General features: G+C 40.9%; 1 protein-coding gene across 13 annotated transcripts in view; it reads left to right on the top strand.

Annotated features, from left to right (window-relative positions):
* The window catches only part of msi2b (musashi RNA-binding protein 2b), a 259405-nt gene that overhangs the window by 212777 nt on the left and 28067 nt on the right, over positions 1-18561 (top strand). For 6 of the 13 annotated variants that reach the window (XM_029447404.1, XM_029447400.1, XM_029447397.1 and 3 more), the window contains exon 11: positions 16489-16608. The exons of 2 other annotated variants lie outside the window; for them this stretch is intronic. In XM_029447404.1, the coding sequence (XP_029303264.1) occupies positions 16489-16608 (120 nt within the window). Of the gene's footprint in view, positions 1-9974; positions 10001-16488; positions 16609-18561 lie in introns of those variants that run through there. 5 more of the 13 variants (XM_029447406.1, XM_029447407.1, XM_029447401.1 and 2 more) reach the window with 2 other exon arrangements.

The following is an 18561-nucleotide window of genomic DNA, read 5'->3' as shown; positions in this document are numbered from 1 at the left end:
ACATTAAAGAGCGCACCAATCCCTAGATACTGCAGTTAAAAATCGGTTGGGCGGCATTGATATTCAGACGAAGGAAATTCTAAAGTTTTCTGGAGTTAAAATCCTCGCCTCGTGTTGTGGTCGTCAAAGTGAGAAATGTATCTGTCTTCGTTTTCAGCGGACTGACATCTGCTTAACTGCATCTGGTAAATTTCGCTCTTAAACTTCCTTAAGAGAATGCAGTGCTTAGCCACCATTGTTCCACCTTGAGAGAAGCTACAAACATGTCTGTTTTTTAATAAAACACATTACGGTTACCTGAGGTGATCAAACCTACAACAGAATAATCATATTTTTATGGGTTTTTTTCTCTTTTTATGTAGATATGTAATGGAATAGATAGGATGCTCTGTTTTTTCTAAATAAACCCAAAACGCAGCTCTGAGTATTGCTAGAAACAGAAAACAGGAGCTGACAAGGCATCGGGAACATTACTGTACATTATTCTCGTTTCTATGTAACAGTCTAATTAGCATTAGCTAGCTGATAAATGTGCTATTGTATTATTCAACTCGCAGCCCCAGGGGAACATCCCAAGATGTGCCTCATTTAAAGCATGAGGGTGTCCAGTTTGGAGGATCTCGCATGATTAAAGCGTTGAAAGCCACATTTAAAGAAGCATCTTATTCGATCACAGCCTAACAATGTCTTTTTAGACTGTATTCAGAAAGGTCCTTGTGTTTGCTGTGCATATTAAAATGCAAATGGCTCGAAAGAAAACAGCAATAAGTGCAAGTTAAGCTTATGCACTGTAATTTATGTACAGTATAGTTTCTGCCACGGGTGGTAACAAGTATAGAAGAGAGGTTTAGGGGGGGTGGTACTCCATTGTGTGTATGATGTATGCATGAATAGGAAGCTTGTCTGTATGAGGAGAAATGTAATTAAAAAAAGAAAATGTATTGTGCATTATGCATGCGAATAAGCTGTAGAAGTGAATATCAAAAGCAGGGAAACACCCGTTACACTCATATTGTACTGTCTAAGGAACGAAGGTACATTCTATTGTTAACAATAGAAAGTACCTTCGTTCCTTTCATTACACACACATACAGTCGAACGCACACACACACACACAGACGAGCTATATTTATACAAAGACTGAGATGTGTATGAAGAAGCAGAGGTGGAGGGACTCAACCAGGAGCTTCTCTCCGCTCCCCCGTCTTCCTGTGTGACTCTCTGCCTCCACAGTCGTGCCCTCGGAGCCTCCCCTGGCATAAATGACCATTACGGCTCCATTAGGGCTGCTCGTAGGAGGTCATTATGCTACACTGGAAAACCAGGGACGAAGATGTCAGTGGGGTCCCATCAGGGGAGAGACACAGACTGAGTGAGAGTAAGATATAACACTCAGTCATCCAGCTACTCCAGATGTCATGACAGACAAACAGCAATTCAGCCTCTTAAGCAGTAAGAGAACAAAGAGAACGGGTGATTAAGGAGGGGAGAGGGTAGCTGTAAGTGTAGCAAGGGTTCAATGAGAACAGAAGGGTTACCAGTTACCTTAACACTGTCCTTTCCAGAATGTGCATCTTGTATGCATTTCTCACTACACATTCTAATAACCAGTGTTTTGGAAGGTTTGTTGGAGTTGGTGGATTGTTTGGTCCATCTGTTTTTTTCTTGTCTTGTTGCCATATCCTTTGCTTGTCACATGCTTCGTCTGTGTCAGATCTGTTTTCCTGTCAGATATGAAGTGTTGGATAGCACTGCAGTAGCCTCTAACCCTCTGTATCTCCAACTCCACCAACCAACCATGCCTTAGACACAACAGTACACTCCATCATATCTAAATGACAGAAAACACCGTTTGGTGTAGATTTATTTTACTGTGTGGATGTGAACAGGTTGGCTATGAGACCGTCCCATATGCAGAAGATGAAGAGTTGGGCTGCCATAACCTCCCACATGTCTGTCCTTGTTGAGACATCCTGATTCAAAATACTTATACCCCTACTCTCCTTAGGGGATAGTACGCCAGGAATGAATATGGAACATGTATGTTTGATTCAAAGGCAAGTTAACAAGTTAAAAAGATAGAGATAGAGAAGTTAATTGATAACTCTATGATATTAATACTAAAAATAACACTTTCTTTCTATGTCAATAATGCCTTTTAAATATACTTATAATGTGTTTTACTCTGCTTATAGCATTCTTGAATTATAGTATAGTTATAAGCACTACTCATCAACATTCATATTTCTCTATAACAATAATCAGAACACATTATAATGTATTGTATAATGAATTATAAGGTCAATTATCAAAATACTTCATAATTGCCTCTCATTGACTATTAGTTTTTAGTTGTTTTGTGTATTATAATTCCCATAGTTGGAATACAGTATAGTCTTTTTGTAAGTCATTCTAATGAGATAATAAGTCACAAGTTAATAATTACATCTCAAATGTCAGGAAGTGACCAGCAATTATAATATTTGAGCTTGTAAGTCATCATAAAAGGCTTTGTAATAGTTTATGATTGTTTCTCTAAAGCATTCTGAAAATGTGCTTATGACTATAATTATAAAGCGGTATTAAGGCGACTATAACGCATTATAAGTATGTTCATAATATATTATGGCAGTCATAGAAAGGGTTACCAAGTTGTTATGGGTTAGATTGTCCTCCTCAAACACACGGTGCAGAGTGAAAGATGTTGCATGGGTTGGGGTTACATCTATAAAAGGGGCATGTCGCTCTATGCAACTGTAAGTAACAGTGAAATGAAGGCTGCTGACCTTTTGACCCCCCCTTGAGAAGAAGAATATAAAGATCTAGGGAGCAGCTGTCCTCTACGGGTTGGGCTACAGGGAAAGAGAGCTGCTGACCTGTGCAACTGGTGTGAGAGTGACTGCTCCTGGGGGCGGCATGCCCCTATAAACGGGGGCAGAGCCAACCAAGCATATGATAAATGCACCAGAGGTCACACACGGGACATTGGCCTGAACCACCAGTTAGCCTCCCATGGTTCAGCAACCCTCTGCTGCTGGGTGTAAAGATGTTGTGGTGAACTATATAGAGAGATGAAGCTTCTGCAAGGTTGGGAGGGGTCAAGGACGAGAAGGTAGGGTGGCAGTGTGGGGATGTGCCGCTGAGCCAAAGTGAACATGAGAACGAGCAAACCTTTTTCCTAAGTTACCATGGTGTTAAAGAAAACTCCTGCAGCTGCTTTCCACAGTCTTTTCTGTAACACTTCATCACAATGTTGCAATCAAAGACAAACTAAAAATGTATTTACATGCAGCTAAAGTCTGATTTGAAGCACTCTGCTCCGTTTATTTCAGCACAGTTGACTCCAAATGCAGATGCACAAACTGGCATTGCTCCAGTACAGACTCGCGCCCTGACACGAGTATCCCACTAATTAAAAGTGTAGAAGATTCCGTTTTCAAACTTTGTGTCCATTGAAAATCCTCTTGCTGGCTATAGTCCATTACTTCCTATGTGGATGATGATGTAGTTGCGCGATGCCATGTGCAGTCATTATAAGCAGATCTGAAGCTCTCCTAAGTATTCAGACATCTTATATTTCCCATTTCAGTACAATAAGTACCCCACTTCTTGGCTACAGTACTGGAGCAGGTGGAAAAAAATCACTGGCCTGAGGCTGATGAGGAGCTTACCTGTGTCATGGGTGCATGCAACATTGTCCTCCATAAGACAGATCCCACTGTTTGTGTTTTTACTGCACCCATGAGACGTGACTACACACACACAGAAGTGCTATCGGTAGAACAGGTCTCTGTTGAACTACAGTTACATAGCAGATTGTTCCTTAGATCCTGTGACCATCTTCTCTACACGCTGGGTGAGCTGTGACCCCAGCAAGTGGTCCCACAGGCCAGAGTGAGTGCTACAGGGCTGGAAGCAGATGGCCCTCCTGATGCCACACTGACTCACAGATTGACTTTAATTGCCAAGGCTGATCATTAGCCCAATGGGTCTGTGGCGGTCGGGGCGCGTCGAAGGCCTTAAAATAGGCCTTGACGAGGAGCGTTGTGACCTCACACACTCGAGCGGCCGTGCATCTTTCTCTCACACACTTGTACAGCAAACACACAGGCATAAAACTGACACAATCAAAGACTCTTCAAGGCTGCGTATGAAGGCAAAGGAGGTGAAGGGACTTTACCAAGGGCCTCTCTCTGCTTTCCTGTCCTGCCTGTCTGCCTCACTGTCTCCTCAGCAATGCTGACTGCACACACACACACACACACACACACACACACACACACACACACACACACACACACACACACACACACACACATTTTCACATGCAGACTCTGTGAGCTCCCCAGGCCATGACTCCACTCCCTGTGACAGTAGTGAGTGTGCTTCTCTGACGTCAGCGGACAGCACTGTATGTCGCGCCCTGTCTGCTTCTGTGTGTGCAGTCATAGAGCTCGACTGCTCTCAGATCAGCTTTGCTCTCCATTAACAGCACTCAGATCTGTTTATGTGTGTTTGCTTTAGTGTCAGAGGGTGGCACTATAGACTACCAATGCACTGTATGTGTCTTGCTGGACATGGAACAGAGGCAGTGGATGGATGCAGCAGGTTCACCAACATACACCACAGTGCTTTACAGGACCAGTGCTTTTGTTTATTTATATTTTGTGGTTATGGTTTTATTTTTCTGTGTTGAAGTAGTGTGCACTGGTCTGTCTGCACGCACACAAGTACGGTCACGTGCACATACACGTGTGCCTCCTCGGGTGCATGAGCACCTGTCTCTGCAAAAGCAGCTACTGCACTCTGACACAGGCGATGCTGAAAGGCTGGCTATTTCCTGAAAGTGGAACGGAAGGCTCACCTCATTTGCCCAGGTCTTAACTCACCCCAGTACAGCAGACACATCCTCACACACTGAATCAGACAAACTGTCTGCCATGGAGACCCACTGCCTAGGTTCCTGTGGTGGGGAAGATGAGCTGCTGTAAGACGCAGAGTGGCAACGCTAAAGCTCATTACAGTCTCAACTGTTGAGCTGCTGGTGTAGAAATGAAACTTGCGCTGCCCTGCTTCGTACATGGCTGCCACCTTCGGACTCTGCTGGAGACCAGCAGGAGGACAGAAAATGAGCACAGACATGGAGGTGAGCAGAGGAGTACAATATGTGTGTGTCTGTGAGACCATGCTCGGTGTCTGCTGCCAGTTGTTTTGATCCCACCCACTGTTTGAGAGCTCCAGGCCCAGCTAGTTGGGTAGTTGCTGGGTGTCCACCCAGCTGCCCCCTCCTTCCCCTCTGTCCCTCCTCCCTCTGTCCCTCCTTCTGACTCTGCTATTAGTCCTCCAGTTGTTCTCATCTACTCTTTCCCTAGTGCACTAGGTCTGCACCATATGAGGAAAATATACAATAACATTGATGAATATCGCGATAATGATATTACTTGCGATAAATAAATAGATATTATTAGTGTTTGCAATTATGTCTTTCTGCTGCTTTCAGTACGCTGCAACAAATTGCTTGAAAATGTTTTTATATTAGGTAATACTTTGTTATGTTGATAATGCCTTATAGACATAGACGTATTATGATACTTCACCTTATAAAATGCTTTATAACGTGTCAGGATTATTGTTATGAAGCATTATGAATAGGTAATAGTAGTGTTTATAATTATACAGTGCTTTGAGCATATAATACCACATTAATGTTACGTTTATACATCATCAAAGTTTTCTACTGATCTACAAAAACAATCAACATAATAATATTGTGATATATTGTAGCCCTAATGGACAGATGCATACGCATATGAGCATATATATATATATATATATATATATATATTCATAATCATAGCGCACAGCCTCTCCACTATGTGGAAACATTGTTTACAGCTCCAGTAGTCAAGTGGAAGCTAATGTTGCAGTGCTATTTTTGGGTCATGCCACATGTTACCCTACTTGCCCCTGGTATCTGGAGCAGTGGTAGATTGTGTAACTGCAGTGCATGGAGCCAGGCTAAAATATAATGGAGTCTGCAAGTGTTTTAACTAGACTATAAAATCATATTCATGAAATAGTGTCTGCAAAGCTGCTTCTTATTATTACTAACATTAGTAAAACTGTATTTTTATTTTCCCTCTGCATTAGTAATTCCTGCAAGAGCAAGTTCACACTGATCAGTGCAAATCCACAAACACATATTTAACTTGAATGGTGAAATGACACTTAATGCACTTTCATTTGAGAACCTGAAATTACCCCCCTTCATCTTTCATCTGTCCCCTGCACTGTCACCCTCAGAACTGGGAGATGGGCATTAAAATGCATAAAGAATTAAGGCTGTTTACTTGGACACTAATGAGAGGAGGCTTAGGTAGTCTAGTTTAATTAGTATGATTGGCTCCATGGGGACCACACAGGCAGGGCCATAACAACTGATTCACTCCGAGCTCACAGGACCTTTTCATACTCTCCGTGTGTCAGAACTGATGTCAGAGGAGATTGGACTGCAGACATGTTGCCTTTACTGATCCCAGGTTGGAAAGGAGCACTGCAGTTAAATGCACTGAAGCAGACCATTACATAAGCACCACTGCAAGGTCAGACATCTGTGTCCTCCCTGTCTGCCCCTCTCTATTTAAGTTACCATCATGAACTGCCTTGAGTATATGGGTTGTGAACCAAGACCCTGTCCCATTTCCAAACCAGTGAAACTATTTCCAGAACCGAGTGGATTTAAAATGTTTTTGCCTTATCTATTCTGGCAGATTCCCCCTTTCTGTTTAAAATTATTCTTCTTTTTCTCCCACACCTCATTGTTTCGCTCTCCATTCCTTTTTCTTTAACTACTGTGTGTGTGTGCGTGTGCGTGACAGAGGGGTATATTGAGGCTTGTGTGAAAGCAGAATGTGTTTAAATCAGTTCTGCAGCATAGGAGCCGTTTCCTTTTTTACTGAAGTGCATGGGAAGGCGTACAAAGGAGAGGTCGAAAGTGCCTCCTGCACTTCAATAAAGAGCCTAGTTTGTCCTCTTTGATGCTATGCTGCCATGCACTTCAGCTACAAAGAAGCGGCGCTGTTGTCACTGAGAATTGAAGTAAAAGACACTGAGCTTTTCCTGAGCTCTCTACACCACATCACAACATCACAGTCACTCACACACACACAGTGTACAGCTGTGTGATGTGTGTGCTGAGTTTGCCGTTTCGGAGGCTGGAGTTATTTCCAAGTTGAGGGTATTGTGAGCAACATTGTAATAAAACCTATAAAGTACTTAAATTAATTCTGGTAACGCTTTGTATGATTCCCATTTATATTAATGTGCTTATTATGCCTTATAACTTGCCTATAGCTCTGTAGAATTATAGTAATAAGCACACAGAAATATCCATAATGCTTTATAACAATAATCATAACACATTATAAAGCATTTTATGACAGGTCGAGTATCATAACACGTCATAATTGCTGGTCACTCACTGGATAATAGTGTATTATATTTCTCATAGTTGTAATTCATTATAATAATTTCGTAATGCATTATATTGTGATTATAAGTTACTCTAGTATTATGATATTTGACCTTATAAGTCAATATAAAATGCTTTATTATGTGGTATGATTTTTGTTATAAAGCATAAATATATGTGTGCTTATTACTCTGATTAAACAGTGCTATAAGCAGATTATAATGCATTATAAGTATGTTTATAATGCATTATAAGTATGTTTATAATGCGTTATAGACATGGGCGTCATAGAAAGTGTTACTGAAGTCTAATTTACAATTGATTAATTTATAGCTAAAGTCGTTTACATAGCCAGTTAACAAGACGTAATATAGAAACTGGTAAGGCAATTGCAAATTATCATACCAGTTTTGACAGACAGCATAGTGAGTATTGAGACTGCTCTTCAGCTGAAGGGCTCTGGGTCAAGCCCCCTCTCCAGCAAGAATCCACCTTGCTGAAGTGTCCTTGAGCAAATCACTTAGTCCCTACTACTGTAGCTCCAGCAAGGATGGTCTGTAGCTCAACCTCCCCTAACCTCTGAACTTCACCCACAATCACATTATATGTTTGCCATGTGCGCTATGGTGGCTTTACAAGACACACTGCTCTCCATAGCTCACATGTTTGTGTGGCGTAAGAATTCAGCATACACTGTAACAGTGGATACGACTATATGACTTTTTGTGTCAAACTCATTTTAGTACATGATTATGTCTTGTAAAGGGACGGAGCATTTTTCCCGCAGCATGGTGGATTTTTTTTCTTCGTGCTTCTGAAAGGTTACCCAGTTTAAATTTGACCAAATATATCTCCTTCCTGGCCTCATCATGTTGTTCAAAGGTATAAGGTACGTGTGCAATTACTACCATAAAACCAGGCTTTGCTGAGCTCTGGGCTCACTCCACTTTTGTAATTGACTTTTTCTCTCCAAACTCAGAGGCCACAAAGTCTTAATGGCAAAGGATCAGTGTGCCAAATGGTTTCATTACATACAGAAACCATTACCTGTGGCACAAAAGAACCACAGCTTAGGCAAAAGGACACACGCAGGAACACACGCAGGAACAAACGCATGCACGCCGACCCACACACATACAGTAGTGAAGTCATGTGTGATCATATCAGTGAGCAACAGAATATTGACCATTCTTATCATACTGTAGAGGTTAGGGGACCAATATTTTAGAGCACTACCAACAGTATTACTGTATCACATGTGCACCTGAGGTACGTTTCAAGGCAAAAGCTCCTAATAGCATAACACAGCCTGGCTCACAGTATAAAGAGATACATCATGCCGTGTCAGCTGAAAAATGATCACTAAAATGAAAGTGACATATTGAAGTGAACCGGCACCCACTACTTTGTTTTGGTACCAACTAGCGCTGGTCGATATGGCCAAAATCATGCTATAGATGATGATATACCATGTTCTCTGTAGTTCAATAAATAGTCTATATGAAATATACACGGTAGAGCCCATTTCTGTCTATTCTGTGTGATTTATATACTTGACAAATGAAAAGAATTTGCAAAAAAAAATTTAAAGAACTAAATGAACAGTGAAATTAAGAAATGAAACGAAACGAAAATAGAAATGTTTTTATTGTTTTGATGCCCAGCCCGAGTCCCACCCCGGTCGAGGTTCCAGGCAAACAGAGCCGATGATAGAAGATGGAGTTAAAACACTGCAGACCACCGATTGGTCAGAGGGAATCGTTACTAGCGGGACATTCACATAAACGAGCCAAGCTACCGTCAACAGCGGACGCAATTTATTTATTCACTTGACACAGATTTAGAACATTTGCAGCCCGTAAAACTACGTCATATACTACGTTGTGCAACTATACAAAGCGCAGACATTCTTCCGTTTGGTTGGATGAAAGGAGATGAAGGCAGTTTCATGAGGCGTCGCTATGGCGATCAGCTGAAAATCCCTCCTCTCCGCGGTGAAAATGAAATAGATAAAAGTACCTGTTACCAAAAGTGAGTCAACAAAGGAACAGAACAGTGGTATGGATGAATGCATCGGCCCTCTTCATGTTCTCGTTTGCCATTTTACAGTTTTATTTTATTTCTTTGTTTAATTTCCCCACCATCTAGTTATTCTGTTTGAAACATACCGCTCTGCATCCTGTTCACCGTGTGACCTTTTGTGGCGCGTGCACAGAATCCAAACACTGAAAGAAACCAGGCATACACAAGATTAATTTCAATGATTGACAAGCAACCCAGCTCTGTTAATCAAGTTATGCTGACTCTGATTAGGACCTTAATGCGAGTAAGATAACCCGGTTAAGGTGTTTACATGAGAGTTGCAATAATACGCGTATTGCATTAGTCTGGTTATAATTGAATTATTGGAGTGCATGTAAATGCTCTTTCTATCTCGCTGGCTCATTCCCAGTCTCTGTATTTATTTTTTTATTTTGTGGGGGGGTTTCTGTGTGTACTGAAGGTCTCCGTTGATCAGAGGAGAGGTGAGACATGAGCATGTGTGCAGCAGTTCATTTGAAAGCCACCTGGCTCTCCAGCTCTATGATTTATGCCTTTGATAACAACAACCCAGAAATGCTTTCAACAACAAAGTAGCGCTGAAGGATGACAACAATGGGACACTTGTCAGTCTGGAGATGAAAAGATGTCTTGCTAGGTGCGTGTCTCTTTTGTAACTTTGATATATACTGTATTTTTGTTTTTTGTTTATTTGTCTCTATGTGTTTCTCTACATCTTATCAAAGGTTATTGATGAAGCAATATGTGAAGTGGAGTCAGTTTTTCATCTCTGACAGAATGCCTCCCTCCTCCTGTGAGAAGGCGGCAGTGCCTCACTGCCTCCGCTATGACTTATCAACAGACTTATTTCTGCTGGCTTGTCTCTCTTACTGTCATACAGTGACAGGAGAAACATGCGTCTCCTATATGACTTCTTATTTATTTTTCTTACATTTGTTACATTGAACAGTGACACCCATAAAAGTGATTTGTCACAGTCTTGTGATAAAATAGAAGAATCTTAGACAGAAGTGTGTTTTTTATCAATCTCCTGTTTGGTTTCTATTTATCTTTTTACAATGAGTGAAGTTTTGATGTGAAACTGGAATAATTAAATTATCAAGACACATCAATAATCCATTATAAAATACAATTTCCTTTTAGCTACTGTACTTACTGTAAGTTTTCATTTTTACTCATTTTTATTGCGACAACTGTATACTTAGCAAATCATATATAAGGCCTGCGTGATTCATTAATGCAACTTCCACAACTCCTGCTATTGTGAAAAATTAAAATACAGTTTATCAATAATTTAACAAATGGAGAGGGATCATTCTTTATAGCTCGCTTTGTCTATAGCTAGTTGATTTTTTTTACCGTTGCTTCACTTTTATGTGATAGTGAAATCAATACTCAAAGCATTTTAGGTTAGTATTTTAACGTTGCAGTATTTCTGTATTTATTTAATGCAAGGAATGTAGATTATTCTCCTACGATTTCATTTTCACAAAAGATATTTTCCTCTGTAAGAGTACCACACAACACTTATATTGATTTAGTGGTGTAGGAGGACAGCACTTTATTGCAGGTGTGGCTATTATGTTTTACCCGTGTATAATATAATCTCATTTCTTGAGATGTATTTCTCGTCCACAACACTTTACAGAGTTCCATGAGAATGAATGAGACACCTGTGCTCTGACCTTATTTCTCCCTCCATTTCTCATTCTCTTTGTCTTCTTCTTCTACTGATGTAGCTGCTGTCCTTCTCTGTTCATCTGTCTCACTCATCTCTGCTCTTTACTGTTCATCTGTCTCACTCCTTCTGACGACCCTCAAACCCGACTAGTTTCAGGCTGAAATGTTCTCAAGCGACTGTGTGAACCAGCATGAAAACGATTTTTCCGATATTTTCCAACTCATTTTATCCGGTTTCCAATACCAATACACACACCTGTTTCCCACATTAATGCAGAGAATATCAAGTCTTTCTTTTTAGTGGAATAAACATATTATTATGCCTACTGTTATCGTGATGGCCCAGTGGCAGGTGCAGACATAAAATACAACTCTTTTCAAAACGTACACATTCACTGGGCAAAATAAGAGAACTGCTTCAACTTGTAAACACTGTGTGTGTAATGTGCTCTCTTTTCTTTACACCATTTGTGATTTTCCCTGAAAATGAAGTGTGATTGTTGTGCTAGATGTACAGTAAGCCCTATTAGTTTTCGGTTTCGGAGAGATATTAAAATGTGGGCACAGGCTGGTTCAGCCATAGGGCCGATGTAGATTATCAGCTGTCCCCGGGCTCCTCCTGTGCATTAGAGAGTTGACAGTTCTTCTTATAGCAGAAATGAGTGGAGTGCTCTGTGACTGATGGAGCTCCTTTGTCAATGACGGGAGAGCTGCTGCTGGCAGTTTTGGGCCAAAGAACAGTACAGATTACATTAACATCAGTCAAGCTGTTGTCAGACTGGTGGGACATAAATAGGACCGTATTGATGCATAATGCAACAACTTTTCATCGTGACGTTTTCTGAGTAATAGGATCGGAAAGTGGCTGGAAAGGCAGTATGTCAAAAAAGATCTGCAGAAATGTATCAGAAATAGTACATTAGAAAATAAATCAGAGGTAATGTTAAATTTATAATCTGTATCCGCATTCTACTATGTTGTATATTTAGATGATTTGTGTGCCTACATTATCCTCATTTTCAAACTTAGAGAAATCTGTAATTTTACTCAAGGTAATGGTCCATTTAATTTAATTGCCTTTAATGGCGACGTATCCCCTTTGCGTATGCGTCAGCATTGTGGTTGTCTGCCAGAAACTGCCATGAATTGACTTTTCATCCAGTTTTAAGCAACATTTTTATGATACACTTTTTAGATCTAATTTGTTTATTACTCTATATTTTAACTGGATGAAGGAGTTTAGTCTGGATCTTAGGTTATCAGAGAAACAAGCTGAGAAAACGTTAGCGGCAGCCAAACATTGTTGGAGAAACACTGATTTATTCAGTGTTTTTGGAGGTTTTACTCAACGTTTGGAGATGATCCCACACTTCTTCACAAAGCCACCAAACTCCGTCTTTTGATATTGTGTTGATTGAGAGACCCTTAGTGGCAGAAACTTATATATTTTGCATTAAGGAATTATAGGAGTGTATTAGCAGAAGTTAAGATCATATGACAAAATTCACCTTCCGCCGTCCAGGGTTGAAGTATACACACTCTGAATACACATCACATAACTGACACACAATACGAACGCAGGCAATTTAATGGGGCCTCGCATGGGTATCTGAAGGCACAGTGACTGACGTTTGGTAATTCTGTTGTTAAAAGCCTGCAAAGCAGCTTGAAAACATGGTGACATGAGGAGGAATACATCATCAGTGGTCATGATGGGGGGCTAGAATTAATTTGACCAATCACAGCTACTTTAAAAGCAGTATGATATTCAGCAAAGTGCTTTGATAATAGAGAAAAACAAAGCTTTTGACCCGGCCTGTGAAGGTAGTCCATGGAAGCAAAAATCCCAGGAAACCTTGACACAAAAATTGCACTGTGCTGTTTTGACACGCTGTTTGATCACTGTGACACTGCCCCAACTGCTTCTCTCCTCCTACTTCAGTACAGTCGAGTTCACAGAGACTCACAAAATATAGGTGCAAGTAGAAAGGAGCCAGTGCGCACCCAAGAAAAATGCTACTTTACAGTCATAAGGTGCCGACATGTGTTATGCACTGTCATGAAAATAGAGCCTTGTGTGCTCTGAATGCACATTTTCCTCGTACAGCACAAAACTGACAATGCTGTTGGACATGCCATTGTGTTTGGCAAGTTGATTTAGCTGGAAGTTTATTTTAGGTACAGTAGGGAAGGATGTGGACTCGTATGTGGTGACAGTTGAATGTTGGTCAATATTTGCAAACAATGCGACAGGAGTTGGATGGATAGAAAAATACAAGATAAGTTGTAAGGACGTAGAAAGTCCGTTTTTTTCTGGAGATTGGAACATTTCTAAATGTGCAACTGTTCTTGTTGTGAACATAAATCTTTTTAGGAAATTCTTTGTGTTGAGAAAGTGTAATCTTTTTGCTTGGAGAAGGGGTGAAATGTCTACGAGAGTCTTGACAGTCCTCATCTCTCTTTGGGTCTAATCTTTCTTCCTTTCTGTGTGCACTCCTGAGGAAGGCAGAATTTCTGTGCTACAGGCTTGAGGAGTGAAAGCTGAGGGCAGTTCCCCCGAGTCCGGACACCAAGGCCCCCGGGCCTCCACAGCTCATAAACAGATGTGTCCTTGTCCCCAGCCAAGCGCAGCCACTCAAGTGGCAAAGCAGGGGCCCAATAATTGTGAAGAATTGAAAGCTAAATATTGGCTTTATCTCCTCAGTAATAAAAGGGCCATGAAATTGATTTAATGCTGCAGCGCTTCTCTTGGGTGGCTTCTTACAGCGTGAGCACAAAACAATGAGCAGCAGCCATCTATTAATTAACCCACCTAATCCTGCAAAGTTAATCTCTCACCACAACTTTGCCCGCAACTAACTTCCAAGCCAGTGGGTCTATTGGGGGTGTCATGACAATGGCAGCGAGGGGAAGATAGATTCAGCACTTAGGAAAGGAGAGAGAGAGGGAAGAAGAGGTGGGAGAGGGCTGCATGATACGCTGTTCCGCACAGCAACCACGGGGACACTGTATGTGGAAATGCAGGGGTGCATGGCCATCATTAGCATAGTATCAGAGGTGATTTGTGTTTTTGTGGAAAGAGGCGGAGAATACAGTTTGAGTTGAAGAAAATCAGTTTCTTTTTAGATGTTGCCTTTTCCCCTGTCGCCATGCCACCTCGGCCCCTTGTTCTCACCTGGGCGCTGAGGTAGTCGCAACACACTGGCACCTCACACCCAACACATACATTCATGGTTATATTGTGTCGACAGAGTTGTGAATTACCTCCTTCACAGCCGGCTGATGAAAAGCTATGTGTTTTTCTCTTTGGCTGTGGCTCATCTGACCCTGCCCTGTCACCCCCTCCCCCTCCCTCCCTCATCAGTCTTTTGTTTGAGCCCCTCATTGTGGAATAGCAGTACAAGGCTGAGTCGGAAAAATAGGTCACCCGCTGGTGCTCCTCTCACCTCCACAGCATTCTAAAAAAATAATACTCTTAAGGTGTCCTGTGCCATTTTGTAATGTCTAAACCACAGTCTCCAGAATACGGCCAAAACATAGAAGAAACGCACACACACACACACGGCTGAAAAATAAATCAAGAAAGACTCCAATTGAGGGAATTTGGAGACCATACTTTTTTTGCCAGTGAGGAAAGCATTTCCTGTGGAGATAATTTTAGGAGCTGATTAGACATAGACGGTGTTGAGCCCAGAGTGAGGAATCTCATCACCGCCACTAATGACATGCCATTCCTGTGCTGCGAGAGGAGCCGGGGCCCTGGGCATGGACTAGCCTCTGTCAGCCACCTCTAGCTACTGTGTTCATTAAGGCCAACAATGTAATTAGAATTCACAGATACTGCGTTGGCTTAATTACAGACTGATTATTAGGCTGATATTTGTCGGAATAATCAGACCATAAATAAGTGGATTTTTATTTGCATGGTATTAAGGTCTTTCCGGTGTTAGTGTAACAGAACTGACAATTTGCATAGATCAATGAATGCTTTTAAAGGTCCCATATTGTAAAAAGAAAAAAAGTGAGTTTCCCTGTCTTTTTGATTACAAATCAGAACTAGGTGCTTTATAAATGGTGTGAAAGTATCAAAATGCTAAATCCACGGAGAAATGCACACAGCCCGTATTCAGAAACTGTGCCTTTTTAAATGAGCCCCCAGGATTTCTGTAACGTTGTGATGTCACAACTATACAATATGTAGGCAGAAAGTGTCGCAATTACAGTCATTCCCCAGCTGAAATGATGGTGCAGAGAGCACAGATGCGGACGACCAGGAGACAGAGTTTTTTCAGAAGGGGTCTTAAAGAGACAGGTGCTAAAACGGAGCATTTCAGACAGATGGTGGATGCAGATATATTCAGACAGACAGGAGGAGAAAATTAAAGTGTTTTTTGAACATTAAAGCATGTAAACATGTTCTAGTAGAACCTGAAAATGAGCACGATATATCTCCTTTAAAGCTTGGCAAATCTCAGAATTGAAGCACGATAAATATTTACCCAAGAAGAGACTTGTTCAGTCTTCACATAAGCTAACAGATTGAAGTCTCCTTATGAAGGACAAATCATCCAACAGATGTTTCCATTTGATTGTGGGAAATGCTTTTCTTCTGTATATCGACTTTTCTTCTGTTTATCTTCTACCTGAATAGTCCATCAGCAAACAATGTGGAATAATTCTGATTCCATAGAAACTCACAGTAATTGGGAGCACTCCCGTACAAAATGCAGGGACGGTCCCAGAGGTCAGGCTATTATGCCCATGTCTGTGCAGCTCAGAGGTGGCTATAATCGTTCATCCAAATCGTGTGACATAAACACCCCCCAGAGCCAAATGCTTTTACTTATACAATCAGGGACTTAGTGAATTGTGATTCAGTATACTTACAGTCTTATAGATGAATAAGAATTTGCACCTTTTTCAGTCGGGGAGAAATGTTCTGAGAGGAAAAATGAGAGAAAGTGAATTTCAAGTGATGATCATGACAAGTACATTGAAGCTGTATAAGTTGTTGTAATGTGATATTCGGTGAGTTGCTCATGGCTATCTTTCTGTTTCTGCGTATGGATCAGTGGGTCTGCAGGGCTTTGAATATCACAGCGGGTTCAGTGAGAGTCTGCTGATAGATGTAGCCCTGACAAGAGCCCCTGTCTCTGACAGCTATAGCTTTATCCCGTAGCTCAGTGCTGGTATCAACATTCTCCTGTAGCTCTGGGACGTGCTCATCCTTGTGCAGGAAGTGATGCGTGTGTGTATGTGTGTGTATGTGCCTGCAGGCTTCCCAGCGACAGCATACGGACCGGTGGCGGCAGCGGCGGTAGCAGCAGCGCGTGGCTCAGGTAGGGGGGCCCGTGGAAGAGGCGGCTACTTGGCGTACCCACAGAGCACAGGGCCAGGTAAACGCTCTGTCCATGTTCTGTGTGGCTGCTGCTCTCTCCAACTTCTCCTGCTCTGCTTCTCCCCATAGACATAGTCCCCCGAGACCCCACACACACACTCGGCAACAACTTGAGTTTAGACTGACAGCATCGTACACACATACAGAAGAGGTTTTATCCAAGATCTCCATTAATACATTTCAAAAAATGTAAAAATGGAGGCAACATATTCCAAACATGTTTTGTAAATTTAGTGAACTACGAGGGAAAACTGGATAATATACAGAAACTGTAATAGTAAATAAATAAGTACATTGAAAAAGGCAATAAAATGACAACCAACATTATTAAAGTCAGCATATGAAATACATCAAACTTGAGTAATTGAGTGAAATTTAAGAGAATTGCTGTGAAAATGTTATTGCATAAACTCTACTTTGAATAATTAGTTAACACAATACACATTTTAACAAATTAAATTAAATAGAAAAGCACATATAATGTTTACATACAGTCATTTAGGTTTAATAACCAAATACATTCAGTAATTCTTGTTAGTATCGCCAACTTCCTGTAACACAGCAGCGTACATTTAAACTTAGACATGTAAACATAGTAAACTAAATCAGGGGTAAACTACTTCTGAGAAAAAAATATATATAATTCCTGCCACAAGAATTACAATTTGACCCTGCAGTGTGTTAAATATTAGTTTCCAAAATACCTAACCTCCAAGCCATTTAGTTACATAACATGCAGCTTACTTAAAACTCTTCACAACTCCTACACAACACTCATTCTGGAAGAAGAAAACAAAACGTACCTAAGCTTTACAGACTCTACACAGCGCTGACTCGTGCACTGAGTGTCCAAAGTAATCAGTTAAAAAAACTCATCTCTGAGAAGACCATTTTAAAGTGCTGCTCAATGTCTGATTTATACACACAGGCCATTAAACCATGATCTTTAAAAGAATCTCCACACCATTAAAAGAAAGACTTTAATCTACACAATATACCGCACATAATGAAACACTCAGTATGAACACACATACTTAAGTACACAGTAAAAAAAGACACAAAGCAGCAATCCCAACAGCCGTGTTTGATTATCTAAGCCAGGCTACTGTACCTTTAGGTTGGTTTTAGCCTCAGTCTCTCAAAGAGTCTTTGAAAGACTTCCGAAGTCTGAAGTTCTGACTGCGGCTGTATGTCAGAGCAGAGTGCAGATTGTGCATAAGTAAGACCAGTCAGCGCTGATCCTCCATGATGCAGATCGTTCAGCTTTTAAAGGTCCCCGTGCATTTCTGATTGGGAGCCATTAACACACTCTTGCTACGCTAACTCACTGTTGCAGTTTGGTCTGTATCCATCTAGCTTGGATGGATACAGACCAAACAGCTGTTCCCTACGTTTATGTCAGATGCATGTAGGGAACAGCTTTTCAGTATTTGTTTATCTGTAGGATAGGAACCTGTTGGCACACAGGAGATATACAAAACAAAAGAGGCACCCTTTCATATGATGAAACAGAGTACTACTCAAGTCAGAGGGGCTGCAGTCTGTAAAATCATTACTTTATCTTTAACAATAATACATTTAATACATACAATATATAACTATAAAACTTAAAAGTTAACACAAATATTCTAACAACTAATAATAGAGAAGCTCTAAAAGAAAACTATACAAAAGCACTTAACTATTTTTCCCTTTTAGCTCTTTAAATTTTCACTAAATGTCCCAAGAATAACCCTTTAAGTTCAGTCTTTAAAATAACCTGTTCCTCTCTTCAACTAATGGATCCACACAACTGAAATCTAAAATGAATGTGCTTTATCCAAAAATAAAACAATTACAGGCCTTGGCTCGGGAGTTAATGGCCTAAAACAAATGGCTGCTTCACCTGCTAATTCTACCAAAATAAAAAACATGTGCAACATTAGTTTATACCCACAAGTCCATGGGATGT

This window comes from Cottoperca gobio, chromosome 14 (genome assembly GCF_900634415.1).
Source record: "Cottoperca gobio chromosome 14, fCotGob3.1, whole genome shotgun sequence".
In the NCBI taxonomy this organism is placed as follows: domain Eukaryota; kingdom Metazoa; phylum Chordata; class Actinopteri; order Perciformes; family Bovichtidae; genus Cottoperca; species Cottoperca gobio.
The sequence above is the reverse complement of the archived record's forward strand: the minus strand, read 5'-3'. Positions and strand labels throughout refer to the sequence as shown.